Source organism: Condylura cristata, unplaced genomic scaffold, assembly GCF_000260355.1.
Source record: "Condylura cristata isolate star-nosed mole 26May11 unplaced genomic scaffold, ConCri1.0 scaffold00027, whole genome shotgun sequence".
NCBI classification, from domain to species: Eukaryota; Metazoa; Chordata; class Mammalia; order Eulipotyphla; family Talpidae; genus Condylura; species Condylura cristata.
This window is the reverse complement of record NW_004567128.1, coordinates 7,518,136-7,539,948: the sequence shown is the minus strand read 5'-3', so window position 1 is coordinate 7,539,948 and position 21,813 is coordinate 7,518,136. Positions and strand designations below refer to the sequence as shown.

General features: G+C 43.9%; 1 protein-coding gene across 1 annotated transcript in view; it reads left to right on the top strand.

The window, feature by feature from the left end:
- MAP3K15 (mitogen-activated protein kinase kinase kinase 15) overlaps nt 1-21,813 on the top strand; it is a 78,930-nt gene that overhangs the window by 13,615 nt on the left and 43,502 nt on the right. The window contains exons 3-7 of the mRNA XM_004690080.2: nt 4,876-5,015; nt 7,708-7,731; nt 15,096-15,289; nt 18,248-18,416; nt 20,454-20,560. Coding sequence (XP_004690137.2) covers nt 4,876-5,015; nt 7,708-7,731; nt 15,096-15,289; nt 18,248-18,416; nt 20,454-20,560 — 634 coding nt within the window. The remainder of the gene's footprint in view (nt 1-4,875; nt 5,016-7,707; nt 7,732-15,095; nt 15,290-18,247; nt 18,417-20,453; nt 20,561-21,813) is intronic.

Sequence of the window (21,813 nt, the reverse complement as noted above, 5' to 3'; positions counted from 1 at the left end):
GAGCATTAAAGGGCAGCAGGACAAGGAGAATTGGCCCCATATCAGCAGTGAGTCACCGCCACTATCAGCAAGTGAACTGCATTCCACTCCCCTCAGGCAGGCTCAGAGTGCAGAGCAGTGTGGGTGACGTCGCTGTCAGGCAGGAGTCCTGGGCCTGGTGGTGATGAGGAAGGAGCAGTTGATTTTATGGAAAAGAATGGAGGTATTATGGTTGAGGTAGATGCAAAGAGTCTTGGTCCTCTTGTGTTCACTGACATTCATTTTAATGAGACGTTAGAGAGCAAATTAATAAAGGCAGGGGCCATTTCCTACAATTTAGTCATTAGAGCAGAAAAGCTCAGCGGTCCCCTCTTGAGTTTGTAGTGTTGTAGCAGTACATCAGGCTCTCCTCATCTCGGAAATAGCTCGCATCTCGAAGGCAGCGTGCAACACAGGCCTTTTAGGAGAAGGGACTGTTAAGGGGTCATTACTTGCTAGTCAGAAAGGCCTTCAGTGCAATGCGTCGAAAAGTTTTGCCCCAGCCCACCGTGTGACAGCAGATCCCTTTTTGAAAGAATGGAAGGAAGATAAAGAGGAGCCTTCAGGTGATGAAGATGAAAGGATTGCGGTGGTGTATTCAGCTCAGCACCCAGAATTGGAAGTATAGGGTGACATGGAAGAGGAGGTGTCAGGTATGTGGGAAATGAGAAGCAACAAACTAAGATCTGAATTATGGTGGTGTTAGTTGAGGTACTTTCTGTCCAGTAAATCTGGCCTTTTCTGTTCTTAGGTGCTTTTGAATGTACTAAGTCCAGTCAGATTTTAAAAAATATCTTTAGTAGGAAAATTATTCTAAAAGCTAACTCTCTTCCTTTAGTCACACGCAGCCTGGTTTATGTTCATTACTTTTTCTGCTTGCAGTGGATAGGTTCACGGATAATCTGGAATATATTTAAAGACTGATATGAACTGGCGTGATTGCAGAATTACTGTATGGTAACTCATATAGCATATAGCATTTTGTTTACTGATGGAAATCAGATACTTGTGTAGTACACCAAAAAAAATAAGGTTTTTCTTATTACTTACAAACGTTTCACAAAATAACGTTGAAGGTAGTGTTCAAAGGTGTTTAATGAACTAAAATCCTACACAGTGTTCACCTATTTCATACTAGTGTGTAAGAGCCCTGTGATCTATCCTTAAACCATGTGAAGGGCACGCCAGTATGCGACTCAGCACTTGCCTGGTGAGGGGAGATCTCATGGGTGCCTTGGCTTTGTGCAGGCCCTGATGTGGCACCACTCAAGGTCTGTGAGCCCAAGGAGGCAGGGGGTGGGTTTCCCACTGGGAGAAGGGTTTATACCGCACAGACGCCCTGAGTCTGCCCTGTGCCCCGGGAGCCAGGAGGTAGTGCTGGCTAGGAGCGCTGGCTGTGTATGGGGGTGCGAATCTGCACTTGAGCACTTCCTTTTTATCTGGTGGGTTTGCCTTCCGTGTGTCTGGATAAATGCATGGCTGGCCTCTGCATGGCCAAACCTCAGACAGTGCGTCGGGAAGGTAGAGGACTTGGCAGCAGGAAAGCTCAGCCCCAGCCCTGACTCTCTTGTGAGCTCACTGACTTCGGGCAAGGCTCTTACTCTCTTGGGGGTTTATTTTCACACCTACAGACCTCTCACAAGGTGGTTCTGAAATTGAACTTTGCTGCCTGGAAGTTTTTGTAAATGGCAAAGCCAGTGATCATTGTGATGATTGAAGCTTTTAGGTAAAAAGCCCTCAGTTTCTCGTGTATATTTAAACGTTCCAGTCTGGTGTTCATCATATTTAGCATTTATAAATTAGTGCCGTAGAACTTCTAAAAATAAGCTGGTTCAATACCGTCGTATATATCTTCCAAATGAACTTGGTGTACTGGCCTGAGTGACAGACATCAGGCAGAAAATTCAGCTTGAGGCTTGAGATCATTTTCCTATTGAACATGAGTTGCCCAGCATTTTTTGAGTAGCAATACTAATCTGCCTTGTGCTAGACCCTGGCAAGCCTCTTTGCCATCCCTTGGTGGTGGAGCCAGGGGAAGGCTCCTTAGCGGAGGCAGTGAGATCTGTGCCAGGTCCCAGCACGGAATGTTGAGAAGTCAAAGGGGAAAAAAAAAAAAACTCGTGTCTCCAGATTAAAACTGAATTTATTTGGCAAGAGAGAACTGCTCCACCAAGTGGGGAGTAGGGGGGGGCTGCTGTCCTTCACCCACATCCCCCCACCCTGCGCACCAGTCTCCTTGGCCCTTGCTTTGCTCTGCTCTAGTGTCTAGAGCCTGGTCCCCGTGCCCTTGATGGTAGTGGCTATGTTTCTGCTCCTTAACAGCATCACTGCGAAACACGTTCTTTCTCCTTCCAGCAGGTAAGAGTCCAGGGACCAATCTTACAGGCAGAATGTCTGATTTATTCAGCTGCAGTGTGACTGACTCCGAGCACAGTCTGGGGAACCATCACCATCTGAGATCACTTAGCCAGGCTGGGTTGTAAGTGTCCTCTCGGCATGTATATTTGTCCTTTCTTTGGTGACTACCTCTAAAAGGGGCACTTGGACATGACAGTCTCCTGTTTAAAATGCCTCATTATATATTTGTATATTTAGGTGAGAAGTTGACTCTATGGTTATTTAGTTTGTTTGAATTCTCATCTTTTAGCAATAAATACTGAAACACTTCAGTACTCAATGATGTCTTTGCTTTGCTTCCGAATCGTATGAAGAGGGGGGTGTTGTGAATGGCAGTGGAGATGAAACAGAATTGGCTATGAGGTGACAGTTGCTGAGGGAGGTAAGGGGACTCAGGGGCCCCATCAGACTGTTCTCTCCATGCTTTTTGTATTAGTAATTTTCCATAATAAAAATAGAAAAAGCAACCCCCTACCATAGGTTTCCCATTGTCTTAAGAATCCAGCTCTCTTAACACAGCCCTGAGACCCCTTCACTGCATGGAATTTACTAACTGTGTCGGGCTCATGGTCTTGCGTGCTCGGGTCCCCTGAAAGTGTCTGAAGTAACATTATTTGCACGTCTCCACTGCCCCTTTCCTTTGCATTTGCTGTCTTCTCTCTTTAGGACGTTCTTTGTGTTCCATTCCCCATCCTCACCCTGAGTCGCCCACCTAACTCTTCTGGGCCCAGGGGTCCCAGGCAGCATCACTTCCTGCAGGCCTTCCGCAAGCACCCTCTGCCCTAGTGTGGCACAGCTGTCCTCCTGGGGCTGCCTCTGTTGCTCTTTCCCTCAGCGTAGCTGCCCCCTGCCCACATACACCATGATTCCACCTACCACTTACTTCTGGTTCCTTCTACTATATTGCATGTTTTTGAGGTAAGAGCTTCTACCTTCATACTTCTGTGCCTGCTACCCACCACAGTGCTTGGCATTAACTGGGAAACCCATTGGTGAGGCTGAAAGGCCCACCCCAGAGTGTGCTGTGCTGGGCTCTGGTCCCCGCTGCCTCTGCAAGGGGCGGCAGCCTAGGCACTTAGTCCCTCCTCACCACCACCTCTTCCCCCGCCTTTGTTCTTTCATTGGTATTTTCACTTACTTTCTATGAGTCACAGCAGGGCCAACATAAGTTTGGACATTACTTGCCAAAATTATGCACATGAAGAGGAAGTCAAATCAAATTTGGACCGAATGAGTTTGCTCTTTCACAGAGGAGTTTTTAAATGGCGTTCACTGTTACTAGCCAAGTGTCAGCTTTTCCTGATGCCATGATAGGCTCCTTCCCTGTTTTGAATAGGTCTCTCCAGGACACAGCTATGAGGGCAGTTGAGCCTCATTGTCAAGTTGGCAGACTTGGGGACCAGGAACGCAGTGCAGAAATAATCGTTATACCTGTTAGAAGTAGGAGAAAGAAACATGAACGGGGTGTCTCCAGACAGGATGGGTAAAGATACTGCAGTCTAGCCCATACAGAACGAAATGCTGTGCTGCCATGGTAATGGATGAACTAGACCCAGACAAATACACTGGCCTGTCACTGAAAGGCAGCAAGTCAGAGAGTACATGTGGGGTGATACTATAGCTGGCTCTAGAACAGGGCAGGGCGAGGGGCATTAGATCCCTAGATGCTCTCCAGGGGTTTGATGTCAGGACAACTCTGCCCCCATACCAAAATCCATAGATGCTCAAGTCTCTCTTAGCCAGGCCTCTATTTCCACGGGTTCTGTATTTACAGAGTCAACCAGCTGGGAATATAGGTTGGCTGAATCCTCAGATGTCCTTAGGGACAGAAAAAGAATCCACATGTAAGTGGACATGTGCGGTTCAAACCCGTTGTCCAAGGAGCAGCTATTTATGTATAGAGTTCAAAGATGTGGGAAATTTGAACTGTTTAGGAATTCATACGGTAGTATATGTAAGATGCATGTACACACTTTGGCAAGCACTGATATGAACACATCATCAGGACAGGAAGGACAGGGAGACATGGTTAGGGAGAGGCGCGGGGTGCCACAGTACAGCTCACTCTTGCTACCTTGGGCTGCGTAATAGCTGCATGGTTCATTCCACTTGACCTTATACTTCATGTGTAAGCTACTGCAGTCTTTGCATGTGATATCTCCTAATAATAATGACAAAAACACATCCATCATCAATGTTTCAGAGAGGGTACATTCCCAGCACTTTGAGAAAGAAAGTACTTTGGTTCGTGTTTAATGTTTTAGTGCTTTTCTTCTATAGCCCATGGGTAGTTATAATCAGATCATTCCTCATTTCTGCATTGCCTAAAAAGCTGATGGCAGAAATACAGATTGCATGTGTAGCCTTTGTTCTAGATCACATACCTGGTGCTTGTCAGAAAGCAGATCACGTTAACAGCTCTCTTCCATCCCCACCCTGATCTCCCTTTGTCCATCCCAGATGTTGCTGTGGTGGACATGAGTGATGTCTCCAGACAGCCTTCACTCTTCTACCATCTGGGAGTTCGTGAGAGCTTTGATATGGCCAATAATGTGATCCTCTACCACGACACGGATGCTGACACTGCTCTTTCGCTGAAGGTAAAGGGCGGGGTTCCTCTTCTCCTGCTGCCTTGCCCTGGGGAAGCAGTGGTGTGTTCACTTCTGTGCGTGTAGTGTAACAGAGGAGAGCAGCATTTGTGTGCAGCTCTTTCCTTTGCACTCCAGGCTGTGACTCCCACCGATGACTCCTGGCCGCTCTGTGAGCCTCAGCGGTACAGATGTGCGTGGGCAACATGGACATCTCCAGGCTCATGGGCGAAGCAAAGGCAAAATACTCCTCTAGTTTCTTTTGAAGCAAACACCACCCTGAATCTTTTCATGGGCAACTTGATCTAGACCTGTACATTTAAAAAAAAAATCAGTTCTGAACTTGAATAATAATTTGAAGACATTTGACAGTGCCAAAATGGGCAGAACATTTTAGCATAGGTATAATCAGTATTTAGTCTGTTATTCCCCCCTTCCATTTAAAGCATAGCAAGCCTGAAATCTGGAGTGTTCATGCAACTCAGAATTACTGAGAATTTTTTAAATGTATTTTTGCAACTCTGTAGCAAGCATTTTGAAGTAGCATAATACTTACAAAAATTGTTCATGTTTATAAAATGAATGTCTAAGTGAGTTACTGTAAAATTCAAGTAATAATATTGTTGACTATCTTAACACTGGTCTGAAAAAGCTGGTCTGTGTTAAATCATGTCAGCAATAAAGGATTAGTCTATCCACACAGTGTTCCTCAGCCTTGACTGCCCTTGACAGTCATTTGGAGAGCTTATAAATACCTTGGTACCCAGGCCACAGGCCACACCCGGGCCAGTGGCATCCAGGGGTTGTTTTTTTTTTTAATACTCTCCCAAATGTGTAGCCAGGAGTGAGAACCCGTGGTTCTGAGGTAGCTTTTATGGGCATTATTTCAAAATGTCCAGCTCCCTTAGCATTAAAGATAACTAGTCTTTAAATAGCATGATTTTGTAATGGCCAAGTTGGACATTTTTGTTTGTGTTTCTTGAGATTTAAGATTAACCATATTTTCTGATTCTTTAATAATCTTGGATTATTTCCTGGTGTAACTACCACCTCATTCACATGTGTAGCCTGTACAGGTTCTAGATCATCTGAACTTTGCTGACTGTGTCCTCTGTAATTATAATGCAGTGCTGTGGTTTAAGAAGGTATTAATAAGGCAATGTGACAGTAAAAAGGTTGTTTTATTGTAATACTTTACATTGTTGAATAGTTTTCCAAAGGCTGTAAATTTGTCTAAATTACTTGAGGTATTTAGATAATGGATTCTTTTTCTACTGCTGATTTTTCACTAAGACAGCAATGCTTCGAAATACCTACAATTAGGCCCTCCCTTGTGGCGCAGCGGGTTAAAGCTCAACACTAAAGAAGCTAACGCTACTTCAGCATGAGTTCAATCCCTGCCTGCCCCAGAAGTGATCCACATGGCACGACAGACCTCTTCTCACCTGCCCACTGCTCCCCTCTGCAGTGTACTTCATCAGCTGGCCTGTTCTGCTGTTCTGCTCCCCAGTCTGTCTCTGGTGAATCCTCTCAGCTCCCGCACCTCTGGTTCAGTATGCATAAATAAATATTTAAAAAAAAAGAAATACCTACAATTAGGAAATATGTCAGTGTAAATTATTGAACTACATTTTGATGAGAAACTTCAACTTAGGATATTTTCCCCCAGTTCAGTACATTGTTTTTTTCAACTGTGCTTTAGTGAATGCCTCTATGGAGTCCCATAACCTGCATAAGTTTTAATTTTTTTAAAGATTGATTTATTTATGTATACAGAACTGGGGTACAGGCCAGAGGTTCAGGGGCGATAACAGGATTCACCAGAGACAGAGTGGGGAGCAGAACAGGCAGATGGACGAAGTACACTGCTGAGGGGAGCAGCGGGCGGGTCAGGAGAGGTTTGCCACGCCATGTGGGTCACCTCTGGGGCAGATGGGGATCAAACTTGCACTGAGGTGTCTGTGGCTCACTTGCACTTTTACCCACTGTGCCACCACGGAGGGCCAAATTTTAATTTTTAACGATAGGGAAGAATTTTCCTAAAATGGAAACAGGTAGTCGATTCTATCCAGTGCCAGCAGAAGCAACCTGCTTTTGCAATTAGAAAACAGAAATCTCGAGACTTAAAATACACTTTATGGGGCAGCTGTTTAATTATGGTTTCTTTTTTCAGCAAGTGTTGGCTGCATAACTGGTACAGTAACTGGCTGTGGTGGCTGTTGAATTTGAAACCTAGATGATTATAGTGAGGTGTGTCAGGAACCGTGAGCCTTCTTGTGGGGAGGCACCCCGAGTGGTCTGTCACCATCACATTGAGTCACGAGACGGTTCCTTACCCAAGGACCCCTGGTGCTCCCCATGCCCTTCCTTGCCATCACTTGTCTTCACTGGGAACACAAGGTGGTACAGGACACTCAGAACCCCCGACCTGAACCTAAAATAGTTTCAGCCAAAACCCTTGCCACTGCTAGGGGAGAATCCTTATGAACTTAGATACCTCCCCACATAGTTCCAAAGCGCAGCCTTTATGATAAACCTCAGAATTAGGATATTATAGTTCTGAGAGGCTACGGGAAGCTTTTGCAGAGAGAAGTTTCAAACTATTAACTCTTGCTCTGCGTTGGGTGCTATGTAATGTGGGGGAGGCAAAATACTTGCTTGGGGGAACGATGTATTCTTCTTACCTTTTTCTTTTTCTTTTCAGGATATGGTAATTCAAAAAAACACGGTGAGTATTACATTTTCAGATTTTTTTTTTTACCTCCTAGGTGTAAACATAAAATGCTTGAAACTACAGAACGCACAGCAACGTCTAGGCACATCTTTGGCTGTGTTTCTGAGGAGGGCAGTGAGAAACCCCCTTTCCCTCAAGCAACCAGCCTGCTCCAGCCCCTCAGCCGCGCGGAGTGTGGGGCTGAGCAGGGGCAGGCAAGTGTCTGCTGTTCTTTCTGTACTAGGCCTTTGCGCCTGGAACCAGCTGTCTGATGGTCTGCAGAGCCGGGTCAGTGTCCCCAGAACCTCCACGGTTCTTCCAGCTGGAGCCAGGACCTCGCGCTCCCCACCAGGGACTCCTTAGCAAAGGAGCGTGTGAGCTTGTGCCCCAGTTGGTACAGCCTGAACTTGACGGTCCCTGCCAGTAGCTGAAGAGAAGTGTGGTGTAATTCCACGTCCTTCTGTCTCACTCGGGTTTGCTAGTCTCCCTTTTGTTTTAAAAGATGCAGCCATGACACGGTGATGACATTTGACACCTGATCCAGTGTTGGAGTTAAAAATATAATTCTCAGATTTTTAAGATACTTACTTTTAACTGAGTTAATGTCGGAATACCCCACCAGGTATTACCACCATAACGCCCACCACCAGCTCCCCCTCACCCCACCTCCATGGTCCTGTGTCCCCCCCCCATTGTTCTACCCCTCCTCCATTCCCTCTCCACTGCCCCAAGCTCCTGCTGCGCCTGTCCTGTGGGCACCCAGGGTAAGGTTTCCAGATTGTCTTTATCTGACTCTTAGTTTAGTTGCTTTATATTCCACATAGAAGTGACACCTTTCTCCTTCTGACTGACTTTACTGAACATTATCCCTTCAAGCTCCATAAATTTTTTTTAATGAAAATGACTTTTTTTGTGTATTGTTCTCAGCCTTTTTAATTCTTATGCTACTGTTTGCTATTTAAGAGGGAACAAAAAAAAAATAGCCACTTTCAGCACTGTCGTTATGCCTTTACGGAAACCAATAAAAACCTATCCAATCCCGAGAGACTGACATTACCTATTAAACCTTGGTACTTGCTGTTCGTCTGGTAGTGTCTGTAGTTCACGGCATTCTTTGACTTGGTTTTCATTTTCCTTTGCAAAAGGAAAGTTTTGCCTTCAGAGTTGGAGTATATTTTGCAGGTTGTTTTCCCGCTGGGCACAGACTCTGAAACTGAGTTTAGCGTACAAGACATTTATTAAGGAACACCCCTGGCACCAACACCAAGGAGAGAGAGGGAGGCAAGCAGGACTGGGCAGAGGGAGAGGTCAAACTGGGGTGCAGCCTTAGAAAAGCCTTGAGTGAGTGACCCCCCCCCCCGCCCTGGGGCCTTTGCATCTGGAATGATGTTCTGGGTTCTCCTGAGTTAGGGTGAGATGGACTGGCCTTTGTACAGCTGCAAACACTCCCCCCACCCCCCGGAAGGAATGTGACCCAGAGGAGTGCTTCCTGCCTTTCCCAGCAGCCTGCACAGCACAGCCTTGGGGGGGGGGGGTCTGGGCTGTGCACCTATGAAATCACTTCTTGGGGAAATGTAGACCCTAAAACTAAGGAATGTCTCTCCAAGGCTGATACAAGGCTCAGAAATACTTTTCCTCTATTGAATTGGTACCTGAAAAGCTGTACACAGCCTCTCCAGAGAAGACATGTGGAAATCTTTCCTGTCCCACAGGAAAATTACTAGAAGATGAGATAATCCACCCAAAATGTGTAGAAGGACTTGTTAAAAGTACCTTGGACCTTGTTTCCATTTGGACTTAGGTGTTTTTTTTTTTTTTTCCTGGAAAGTCAGTGAGATTGGAGGGAAACTCATTGTTCTAATGAAAAGAACCCCCTCTATAAACTCAGTAAATTGGATCTTGGGGAAACAGATGCAGTATTGGGGACATTGTCTGGAATGCTAGAAGTCTTTCCCTGGCTTGAGTTTAAGATAACAAAATGTCTCCTGTTGTATTGCTTGGAATCCAAAATTATCAAAGGTGATACAGACTGTTTAGGGTCACTTGGGTAAAAGGACAGAAACTTTCTCCTTTTCATATCCTTTAAATTTGCTGAGTTCAGAATCAGAATTTCTACCACTTTTACCAGTGAAGAGTCAATTTCAGACAAAAAGGCTACCTCTGTAGTAGATGGAGAAGAATTCTATACACAGAATATTTATTTATATATCTCTGCCTTTGAATATTTAGTTTGCATACCTCTTTTCTATTTCTACCTCCTATAAAATCCTCTGTTGGGTCCTTTTTGCTTTTTTAATGCCTGTGACCTTGTGTTCTCTTTTCCATTGCAGTACTCTGGAGGTAACAACCACAGAACTTTTCTGAATTTCTGTTTCTTTGAATAACACTGTCAAACTTCATGGAGCCAGTGTCAGAGTGAAAATAAAAATTTAATTCTGGGCAGCGGGTTGGAGCGCTGCACTGCGAAACTAAGCCAAGCTGTGGCCACTTTAGTGCAAGTTCAATCCCTACCCCAGAGGTGACCCACATGGCACAGCAGACCTCTCCTGTCTTTCCCACTGCTCCTCCTCAGCAGTGTACTTTGTCCATCCTGTTCTGCTCCCCGCTCTGTCTCTGGTGAATCCTCTCACCACCCCTGCATCTCTGGCCTGTACTCCTGTTCTGTATGCATAAGTAAAGAAATCTTTAATAACAATAGTGGTTAACACCAATCTGCTAAATACTTTATATTCACTTCCTTATATTTAAAAACTAAATGTAATTATGCTCATCAGCAGAATGACCTTTGGTGTCTCATCGTGCCCATTTTCTTTTTATTTTTGTATACATTTTACATCATTGTTCATTTTGCCCATCATTTTCTTTACATTGAGGGAGAGCTCACATGTTGTGGAACTCGCCAGTCACCCATCTGATTGGTTTTGTGTCTTGTGCCTCCTCTCTTTAAGGGTGTTTCAGAATGAAGGCAGAATGATAGTGATAGTGACGGGAATCAGGAAGGGGGAAAGGGCGTGAGATTTGTCTGGCTCTGTGCTCATCTCTGGGCTTAACCTTGCTGGGTCTCCGTTTCCTCCTCTATAAAATGAGATGGTTAATTGGGTGATCATGGAGGTTCACGCCAGCTCTGAAATAGTTCTAGGACTTTACTGTGGCCGTTCAGTTGTTTGCACAGATCAGACGGGCCGTTGCAGAGGCACAGCTGGTACGGCACGGTGTGCTTCCGGCAGGGACAGTTACCTCCCAGTAGCACTGCAGCCTGAGTATTCCATTGAAATTGTTATTCTGCTTCTGTATCTGTTTTCTTCTTGCATCCAGATAAATGCAGAAAAGTAGTGATGTATAATGCTATTTACATTGATTTTTTTTAAAAAAGCGTTTCCCTGAATGCACATGTGTCCTGATTTTTAAAAATTCCCCACCAACTGACCGAAGAAATGTATCTTCACAGCTTAAACCTTGTAATCATTTATTGTGGGGCGCAGCACTGACTTGGACTAACTTCCTTAATAAACTGACCTTATCAGACATGGTCATGTTAAGTGCATTGTTATGAATTATTTTCCAATGTTTGTTCATTCGCTCCCTGAATCTTCTTGTGAGGAATCTTCTGTGATTTTTTCAAATTCAGTTTTCAATAAGGATTTGCAACCCTTTTGTGTTATAAGCTATAAATACAAACCACTTTCTGCCAGCAGTCAAGATGTGTATTCTTCCTAAGTGCTCAGAAATGAGTTTGTCTTGGGTACTATTAAACCTCTTCCGTCATCTGCCTTAAATGCCCCCTCTCCCTACTTCTGACGAAGCCATTTATTGGTGGATTAAATTTTTGTGTCATTATTAAAAAGGCTCTCTGGAAGGTCAAGCTGGAAGTCTCATTATAAAGTCTGTTGGGATAAATTCTAAGCATTTTACTTGCTCCAAAGAATGAGTTTATATCACTTGTGAAGCTGTTGACCAACTTTGCCACCCACCACTAGCCATAAATGAAAGTAAGTGTCGATGTAACGAGGCCCCATTTTTTGTTTCCATCTTGGCCTTCTGGGCTCCTTGACCTTTTGTGTAGGGCACCTCAGAGCAACCAGATGACAGGCGAGTCGTAGGTGTCCTTGTTCAGTGGCCGTGATTGAACCCAGTAGGCCATTAGGTTGGGACGCCGACATGCTCTGCTTTCCTGGACTGTTTGTGGATGGGAGTTGTGCTACTTTTCATGAAAATCTTTAGATATGAAACTCACTGAAGGGACTCTGATGTTCAGGGGAAGCTATATCAGCTAGGTTTGGGGAGACTGTGGGACCTTTTTGTCAGTCTGGCAGAGTTTGTGGATCTCTTCTCACAATGTCTTTTAAGATGCTTACATGTAAGTTATAAGGATAATGAAGGAGGCTAGTTACACAGTAATATTTTGGGCAGTAAAATGTATTTACCAAAATATTAAGGCTGCAAATCATCTTAAGTAATATTGAAGGCATTGTTACTTCTCTGTTGAAGGTGGATGATGACAAAGATGTAATTTTTTTTTCTCATTCATGTTCACAGACCCCTGCCACCCAACCAAGAATTACTAGAACCCCGGTTCAGAATTCCTGGTCTGGTCTAGAACTACTGAATACAGTAATATTTACTGGATGCCCAATAAATATGTGCCAAGGCCATATTAAGCCTCTATTACCAAATGAGGTTGACAGTGGTAATCCCCCATCCTAAAGGTGAGGAAACTGAGGTTTACATAGATCAGTGTGTTTTCCAGAGTCAATCCATCTTGAATGGGGTAGAGCTATTCAACCTTGGCCACTCAAATTCTCCACTGTGTTAGCTATCTTTTTTTTTTTTCTTGGCTATCTTTGAGTTGAGGTGATACCTCCTATTTCTATATTGATGAGGTGTTTCTTTTTCACCTAATTTAGTAAAACTTTTCCATTTACTAGAAGAGAAACTCTACCTAACTCTGCTGAGAGGAAGACGAAAAGTCTTTGCATGACACAGGCAGGAATACAAATTACTCCACCTTTTTGGGGCAAGAACTTGGCCACACATGTCTAGGCCTTAAACTGGCTCTGGCAATTTCACTCCTTAGAAATTATTCTTAGAAAAAGACCAGTATACAAAGATGCCATATGCAAAGGTGTTAATCGCCATACTATACAGTAAAGAAAATTGAAAAAAGTACTTAAGTAGGAGAATGGTTACATATACTATTATGAGTATTTGCTAGATGATTTGTTAGACGTTAAAATGTAATAGCATTAGAGATGGCATAATCAAATTTTTGTAATAAGAACTTTTCCAAAAGCACCTATTTTTTAACTTAGTGAGGATCTGTTTGTAGTAGAGATCATTTGTAGATGGTGGTTATTCTGGAAATTTCAATTCCTAAGTTAGGAATTAAAGACTTTAGAGTATGACCCCTCAGTATCAGAGACCGGTGGCTTTACTCTGCTCTCTGACCTCACTCTATCAGAATCATCCTTTTGGAAATACTTGAAAACAAGTTTGGAATAAGGGTTTACATATTATGTGGCTAGCATAGTGGTTCTTACCATCCCTTTATGTAAGAAACTAAGGTACCTTTGTTAGATTTGTTTTAATTAGCTGGATTATTGAGGTGTTTCATTTATAAATGTAACAATTACAAATATCCAAGCCTACCTTGCTGTTGAACTTGTCTTATGCTAATCAGTATTTTCCTTTTTCATTTCTGGTCTCTCCAAGTCTGAATGTGTTCCACCATTTGAAGATGTTTGGGCCTGTTTGTCTTCTTTATAAGAAAAGTACTGAACTCAAGAGCCTATGCTTTCATTTAGAAGTTTATGAATTGCTTTTCGAAATGTAGTCATTAATCCTACTTTCTTTCTGTAAAATTTTTAAACTTTTATACCTTTATGAAAGATTTTCTCAGAGGAACTGCGTTTCACTTTTCCAAGGCTCCAATTTCATTAAGCTTGCTTAATTTTCAGAGTGCGTGCTTCCCCTCTCTTTTACTTCACTTTCCCCTGTGGTTAAATATTTGTCTGAAGGCTCAGAACCCTTCCTCACTGTGGGCAAGCCTTTATTGGCCTCTGCTGCTGCTGCTCTGACCACTTGAGCTACAACTTCTAACAATACAAAGCACTTGTAAAAATTTTACATTTTAACACTTGATTATTTAGAATTTGAACAAGATGGGAGAAAAGTTTACTTTTTGCTATTTGGGTAGAAAAGGTTTGCTAAAAGAATATAAGTGAAATTTCAGGCAAGATAACTGTTTTGGAAATAAAACATTTTTATAAAAATAGGTTGGAGTCTTGTATTTCCAACTTACCTAATTCTTACGGAGACTAAAGAATATTTAGTTATGTTGGTAAATATCTTTGATAGACTTACTGCTTTGTATTTTAAAGAAGTTGAAAGAGGGAAAGAGAATACTTACCTGTTCCTAGAGTTCCTGGCATTCTTGATTTTATCATGTGAATTACAATTACTGTTTGGTGTCATTTGGTTTCAGCCTGAAGAACTTCCTTTAGTGTTTCTATAAGATGGGCCCACTAGCAAGTTTATCTTTTTCCTGTAAATGTCTTTTATTTCACCTTCATTTTGCAAAGGTAGTTTTTCTAGACATAAGATTCTTGGTTGACTGCTTTTATTCTTTCAACACTTTAAATATGCCATTCCACTGCCTTTTGGGTCTTCGTTGTTTCTGAATGAAATGTCCTATGTTAACCTGACTGGGGTTCCTTTGTGAATGATAAAGTATCCTTTGCTTTCAAGACTTTACATGTGAATTTCTTTGCATTTATCCTACTTGCAGTTTATTTAACTTATTACATATGTTGATTCTTTAAATTTAGTATGTTTCAGCAATTTGAATATTTTTCTGCCCTTTTCTCTCTTCTCTTGGAACTCCATGAATTGTTAATGTATGTTGGTGCACTTGATGGTGTCCTGTATTTCCTTGAGGCTCTGCCCTTTTGAAAATAAATCCATTTCCTTGCAGGTATTTTACCTTCTAGACTTCACTGATCCACACATCCTTTTTTGGAGTTTAGCTATAGCTCAGCCATCAAATACAAGCCTTTTCCTTCTGTGATGAAATAAAATATACCTTTCTGTGGCAACCCTCAGTTCTGTGGCAACCCTCAGTTAAGCCCCTCTGTTTTGGGGGTCATGTAATGAAGCAACCTTGTTTTGAATACAAAATTGTGTCAAACGTCACTGTGCTGAAGCTTGTGAAATTGAGTGGTTTCCTATTTGGTGCCTGAAATATTCATAATTACATTGAACAAGTTGTTGTTCATACTCTAGTGCTTTCTCCTTTCCTGTCCTACCAGCTTTCACCTGCCCGAATCCACAGCTCTGCTTTTGTGCCAGCTACTTTGTGAAACGTGTTTGGTTTTGTTTTCCAGGCATCGAGTGGGAATTACTATTTCATCCCATACATTGTGACGCCTTCTGCTGATTATCTTTGCTGTGAGAGTGATGCCCAGAGACGTGCCTCCGAGTACATGCAGCCCACATGGGATACCATCCTGGGCCCGCTGTGTGTGCCCCTGGTGGACAGGTTTACTAGCCTCCTCAAGGACATCCACGTGACCTCATGGTAATTCCCATTAGCTGTCAGCAGATCTGGGGCCTGGCCAAAAGTGCCCCTTCACATTCATGGAGGCCACACACTCTCAAAAGACCAACGTGTCTGGGGAATGAGGATCCCAAGCCAAGCATTTTTGAGTCACCCTAAGGTCCATTATCATCCCTTCCTACCTCACTAAGTAGGTCCACTGAGGTGTATCAAATCAAAAGAACTGGAGTGAATGAAGTCAGGCTTGAGTATGTGTCTGGCCCTAAATCTCTATGTGACCTTGATTAATTTTTCTTCTCACCTGGAAAATAAGGACATTAACTCTGATTTTTTTTTTATGCTCTCTTTTCAACTCTGAGAATCTGTGTTTCAAAATTATTTCTGAACATGATTTCCTGACCCTGTCTCACCTCCGTCAGTTACTGAGGTGGTCAGAAGGCCTCCGTGAGGTCGTTGTGACTATAACTTCTTGTGCTAGAGAAGTGTGATGGCGTTGCATGGAGCCAAGGCTGTCCTGACCACAGGGAATCCCAAGATGTGTTCTTTGTAAATTTTTGTCAGATGGTGTGGAATGCTGACTGCGAGGTGGACAGGCTTGAGTCTGAATCCTGGCGCAGGCAATTCCTTGTTGTGTGGACTTGTAAGAGTCAGATAATTTCTTCAGGCCTCCATGCTCAAGAAACTACCCCTTAAAATGCTATTCTAAAAATTGAAGGCAGAAAAATTATTCTGCTTAACCAAAGGATTCAGTTACTTAGTTTGCAGCCAATTTAAAGAATATATTCCTATAAGGTATGTCACACAGGAGAAAAATTTGTCCTTCCAAAACAAAAGGAAATCCAAAGCCTGGTGGTGGTCCACATGCCCCACCTTGGTGCCAGTGGTCACGCTCTGAGCTGTGATGTGTTACTCTTGTTGTATGGGTGTGAACTCCATATTTGTTAATAGACTTCTCTTTTTCTATCTCATCCCCTCATCTCTGGATGCAGTTTCTTCTACAGATTTGAATGGGCAGAGAAGACTGGAAACTCAAACACGTGTGACTGTGCCAGTGGAGAAAGCAAATAGGGAGCAGTTAGGGTCACCTCCCTGGACAGCTTCTCATCAGTCACACCTTGTTGTCTTATTGCAGAATGAACAGCTTCGCAAGGCTGAAGGAGAAACTTCTCCCAGTGTCCTCTTTTTAGGTCGCAAAGAGGTAGATTAGCTCAATTTTGTCACACGAACCAGGTCTTTGTAAGAAATGGACTAGTATTTGTTTCTCATTCAGTGTAAATATGTCTCAGTAGGGAAATAATTCTTTTGGTGTAATGTCAAAGGTCTTGAAAGAGCTGTTGGTGGATTCCACCCCTTGAACTGGCAAGCCTTTGGCAATGGTTAGAGGGTAAGTGGTGTTGAACGTTGGGGTCATGTGTGGTCATCGTTATGTATGTATAGTCACGTACTGGCTATGCTTCCCAGTCAGGGGTGGCAGAGAAGTTTTAGCTCAAGTGCCAGCTGTGATAGGCTGGTGAAGGTGGCCTGGAGCTCTATGCTGGAAAGGCGCTGGAAGTCATTTTCAAGTTTATATTGATTCACAACATCTTCACTGGTTACCAGAAGCGGCCAGGGCTGCATGTCTGTTAAAAATAGGACATCCCTTCAGCCTTAGTTCGTCAGCATCTTCTTTCTTGGGAAGATTCTGTTCCCACTAGGTTTCCTAGCTATTAAAACTGCTTTTCAGAATCACCCTTGGAAAGAAAACTAAAATATAGCTTTTGACTTGTCAGAGCACAACTTTGATGTCTTGATAGTCCACAAAATGGACAGTGGCTGTCACCCAAGTCAGTGACCCCGTAAACTAATGACAGAATTTTAAACATTAGCAAGATCTGCTAATTTGCTCATTGTTTGGATGATAAGCAGTAAATAAGTAAGGAAATAAAAACCTAAAGCAGAGCACATTTTGTGGGCCATCATTTTTTTCAAATGTTCATTGAAATCTTTATTGCAAGCTTTGTGCTGTGTAAGCTTGTACTGTGTGGCATGGTTTTATAATTAACAGTGACATTCTCATGTTTCTCTTTCATTGAAAAGTTTACTGTTTAATTGTGCTTATTTTTTTAAATGAACATCCTAATTTTACTCTCTATTTAAATCATTCGGCTACTCGGTGTGTTGACAGTGCCATCACTTGGCAATGCTTAGTCACCAGTTAAAAAGTTCACCTGGAAAAGAAACACAACTCAGTCGGTCTTTGATCATTGTGAGCTGATGTCTGTGTACCAAGTCGGGTCATTTTTAAAGATTTTTACACTAGCATCAAATGCTTGCATTGGTTTTTTGTGAGATTTTGAGTGTGAAGTTAAAATGCCTTGAATGTGTCTTTACATCCCTCTTATCATCCAGATGCCCATAGAACAGGGGTTTTATGCAGGGAGAATGGTGGGTGACAGGCAAAAGTAGTCATAAGCTTCCAGGCCCGACTTCTTGGTTTGCTTAGAAACACAGCTTGTTTCCAGCTCTTGACCAGCCAGAAAAAACTTCATGATTAGTAGCTTGGACAGATAGCATCTGATAGGTAAATGGATTGCAAAGTTCTCATTTTACTGCATTTCAAGTCCTTTGGAGTTTTGTTTGTGCTTGTGATGACCTGTTAATCAGTGGGATAATAACTCTTCAAGCAAGGTACCAGAGGAAGTCAGTGGATGACATGTCCTGTAGGTCTTTCTAGTCCAGCTGGGGCAGCTTTGAAAAGGTTTTCAAGGTTGTTATGAGGAGAATTTTTCTTTCTGTTAGGTGGTTCATTTCTGCAAAACGTCAGTGCCACACTGAATTTGTCTCGTTTGCCTTATGTAGGGAGGGCTATAGGTTTGGGCCAGGGGCCCGGGATGTTAGCCCAGTTCACACAAATGATAAGTGCAGTAGGTTGCGCTGCTTAAGGAAGCAGAGTCCTGGATACATGGAGATGTGACCACAGGTTTGTGTATCCCTCTGCAGTGCTTATTACAAAGAAACCTTGTTAAATGATATCCGGAGAGCCAGGGAGAAATACCAGGGTGATGAACTAGCAAAGGAACTGGCTCGGATCAAACTCCGCATGGATAATACGGAGGTTCTGACCTCAGACATCATCATCAACTTACTGCTGTCCTACCGTGATATCCAGGTACGGAAGAAACAGAGCTGAGCCACCGTGCTGAGCTCTTCGTGGCATGAGGAGTGCTTGTGGGGGGTCCTCGAGCACTGTGTGCATGGCTGGAGGCATGTGTTACAGGCAGAACAGGCACATGGCCAGGTTGTAGGCCATTTTGCATTATCTGTGTGGGACATACTGGAGGTTTTGTCATGTCAGAGGGCTGCTCCAGCAAAATCTCACATCCAGTATGCTGAGTGAAAATAACATGGCATTTTTTTTAAAGATTTATTTATTTATCTATACAGAACTTGGGTATAGGCCAGAGGAGCAGGGGCGGTGAGCGGATTCACCAGAGACAGAGTGGGGAGCAGAACAGGCAGATCAACGAAGTACACTGCTGAGGGGAGTAGCGGGTGGGTCAGGAGAGATCTGCCTGCCTTGTGGATCACCTCCGGGGTGGGCGGGGACCGAACTCATGCTGAAGTGGTTTTAGCTTCTCAGTGCTGTGTTTAACCCACTGCGCCAACAGGGAGGGCCTAGAACATGGCATTTTAACAGTTTATATGCCCTTTGTATAGGACATTATTCCAGACTCTTTGAAAATGCTAATGTATTTAACCTCCTCCAGAAGCCTGTGAGGTATATACTCTGAGGAGCACCATTTTTCATATGAGGAAACTGTGGCACAGAGAAGTTAAGTAACTTGCCCATGGTCACACCGCAACTGAGAAAGTCAGGATTCTCACTGAGGAAACCGCTCTGTTGTCCTTGTCTCTCACTCCACTGCTTTGCTACTTCCTTTAAGCCTTTGCCACTTCCTCCTTTGGTTAGCACCACCCTCAGAGACAGGATGAGTACGAGTAGCAGAGCCACATCTGGGATGCAGGGAATACAGGTGTTTATTCTAAGACAAGTATCAGAGGCTTCTGGAGAGTTCCTGTGACAGAACTTGTGGGATTAGTATCATAAGGAAATAAAGCAATTCCTCACTGCAAGTTCAATGCCTCTGAATCATTTCTAAGAACACCTTGCCTTTCTTCCCTTTGGAGGAACATAAGGTCATGTACCTTAGCCAGTGAATCCTACAAAGCCATATCAGTGAGGTTTGGCCTAGACCTTTAAATATGAGCAAGAGAGGCATACATGTCTGACCTGAACCACTGAGGGACTCAGGCCCCGAGTGATAAACAGATGCCTCTAATTAATTTCAGTAGCAGATGCTTTTAGGGATTAAGGCGAAGAGTAAGTCATGTCCTGGGGGACAAGAGAATGTAAATGGCCATTTTTGAAGTCTTTTTTCCCTAGAGCTGCTGGCTTCCTTCTGTCCTTTCCTTCATGCTTCTCTTTTTATAACCTTTGCTAGAACTCGGGGCTAAAAGGTAAGCCTTCCCTTTATTTGGGCGGCAGCAGCAAAAATGCAGAGCCACAAACAGGGGATTTGGGTGGGAAGCCCACGGCCTACTGTGGCTGGCTGTCAGCAAGTTGACCAGTGACAGCACTCCTCAGCCTGGCAGGGAGGTTAGCAGATGGCACTGATCACCGGCGAGCTAGCTGGGAAAACTTGGCAGCAGTTTTTCTCTGGGTGATGGTGCACTTTAAAGCAGTGGTTCACAACCAGGGCATATGTGACAACTCTGGAGACATTTTGGGTTGTCACAACTCCAGCAGGGTGTGGAACAGGTGTTTGTGGCATCTAGTGGGTTGAGGCCAGGGGTGCTGCTGCACATCCCACAATGCAAAGGGTGCGCTCAGGTGCCACACTGACCGGGGTGCTGAGGCCGAGCAGCCTGTTCCTGGTGAATTTGATTGTTTCTGGCTAAATACAGGCACGATGTTTCTTTCTGCCCTTTCCGTGGGGAATGGCTACCAGGCTCGCTTGCTTCCCTTCTCTCATGTTTTAATCTTATCTCTGTTCAGCTAAGGTCTGTTAGTAACAACACTAACCTTTGACTGTAAGGAAAGGCTTGTGCTTAAATGCTGAGATAGTCTTGTGTGTATACCTGTTCAAAAAATAATGTACAAAAAGCAGCATTTTCTCTTTTTCACCTTGAGATCTCTTGTCAACAGGACTATGATGCAATGGTGAAGCTGGTGGAAACACTGGAAACGCTGCCTACCTGTGATTTGGCTGACCAGCATAATATTAAATTCCACTACGCATTTGCACTAAATAGGTAAGAATGTTAATGCGTATCGAGAACTTGGAAACATGACATTTGTCAGATTCTGTTTGCTTCTCTTGTTCAACCCTCATTGAGCATGGGCCAGATCACGTGCCCAATGTGATCAGGGTCACAGAAATGGGTACAGCTGATCCTGGTCTTCAGGCTGTTATAGTGGTGGGTCAGACATGTAATCAGATCCCTAGTGCTCACAGTAATGCCTTCATGTAGGTTTGTCTGAAGTTCTGTGAAAACAAAGCAGAGGTAAGACGTCATTCTATGTGGGAGTATTAAAAAGGTTGTCCTGGGGTCTCTGGGGCTGGGTGACGAGGTCATTCATTCCACTTGGCCAGAACAAAAGCGTGAGCATAGTGTCTTCGTGTTTGGCAGGCGTTCACGGACAATGATGTGCAGCTGAGGCCAAGGGCGGAGGCGGCGGCGGCGTGTTGAAAGGATCTGTGTACGCAAATAAGGAGTTAATAGTACCTTTATACTGCGGGGGACTAGTGTTTAAGCAACAGCATTGACCTCGTGTGGTAGGAAAAGAGAGCACAGTCAGAGAGCACAGTCTTTATATTCTAGGATAATCTGAACTTGGAATACTAATTACTGGGCAAGACAGAGCATGTGAGACTGATGAATTCCAGCCCCTCTAAACTTGGCTACTGTGGATTTGGGGGGTAGGGTAGGAGTTTGCTGCATTCAGCCTCACAGAGCCCCAGATACCTAAATATCCTAGTTCTGCACCTCCTGTCCTCTGCTAAGATGTGGGAAGGGGGCAGCATTAGGTGAAAAAGGAGAGACCATCCCAGGCCCACTTTCACACTCCTGCTGGGTCTGTCCCCTGCTGGAGGCAGGAGTCAGTCAGACTGTGGGCGGGTATTCAAATGCGGCCTAGGGGCCACAGGGCTCTGCATCTCCTGATTGACCTTCCAGTGCCTTCCTAGGGGAGGGATGAAGTGAGGGCTAGAGGTGGCCTGAGCAGAGAGCGCTGGGCTCTGGCCTCTCAGCGGCTTTGCTTGAGCCTCTGCAGCTGGAGTGGACTCTTCCCTCACAGCATCTGTAGGACAGGAGCAGAACTGGAGCCCGTGATTCCAGGAGTGCTGTGACCCAGGAGACCATGTCACTTTTTTTTTTTTTAAAGATTTATTTATTTGTACATACAGGCCAGAGGCTCAGGGGCGGCGAGAGGCTTCACCAGAGACAGAGTGGGGAGTAGAACAGGCAGATCGATGAAGTACACTGCTGAGGGGAGCAGCGGGCGG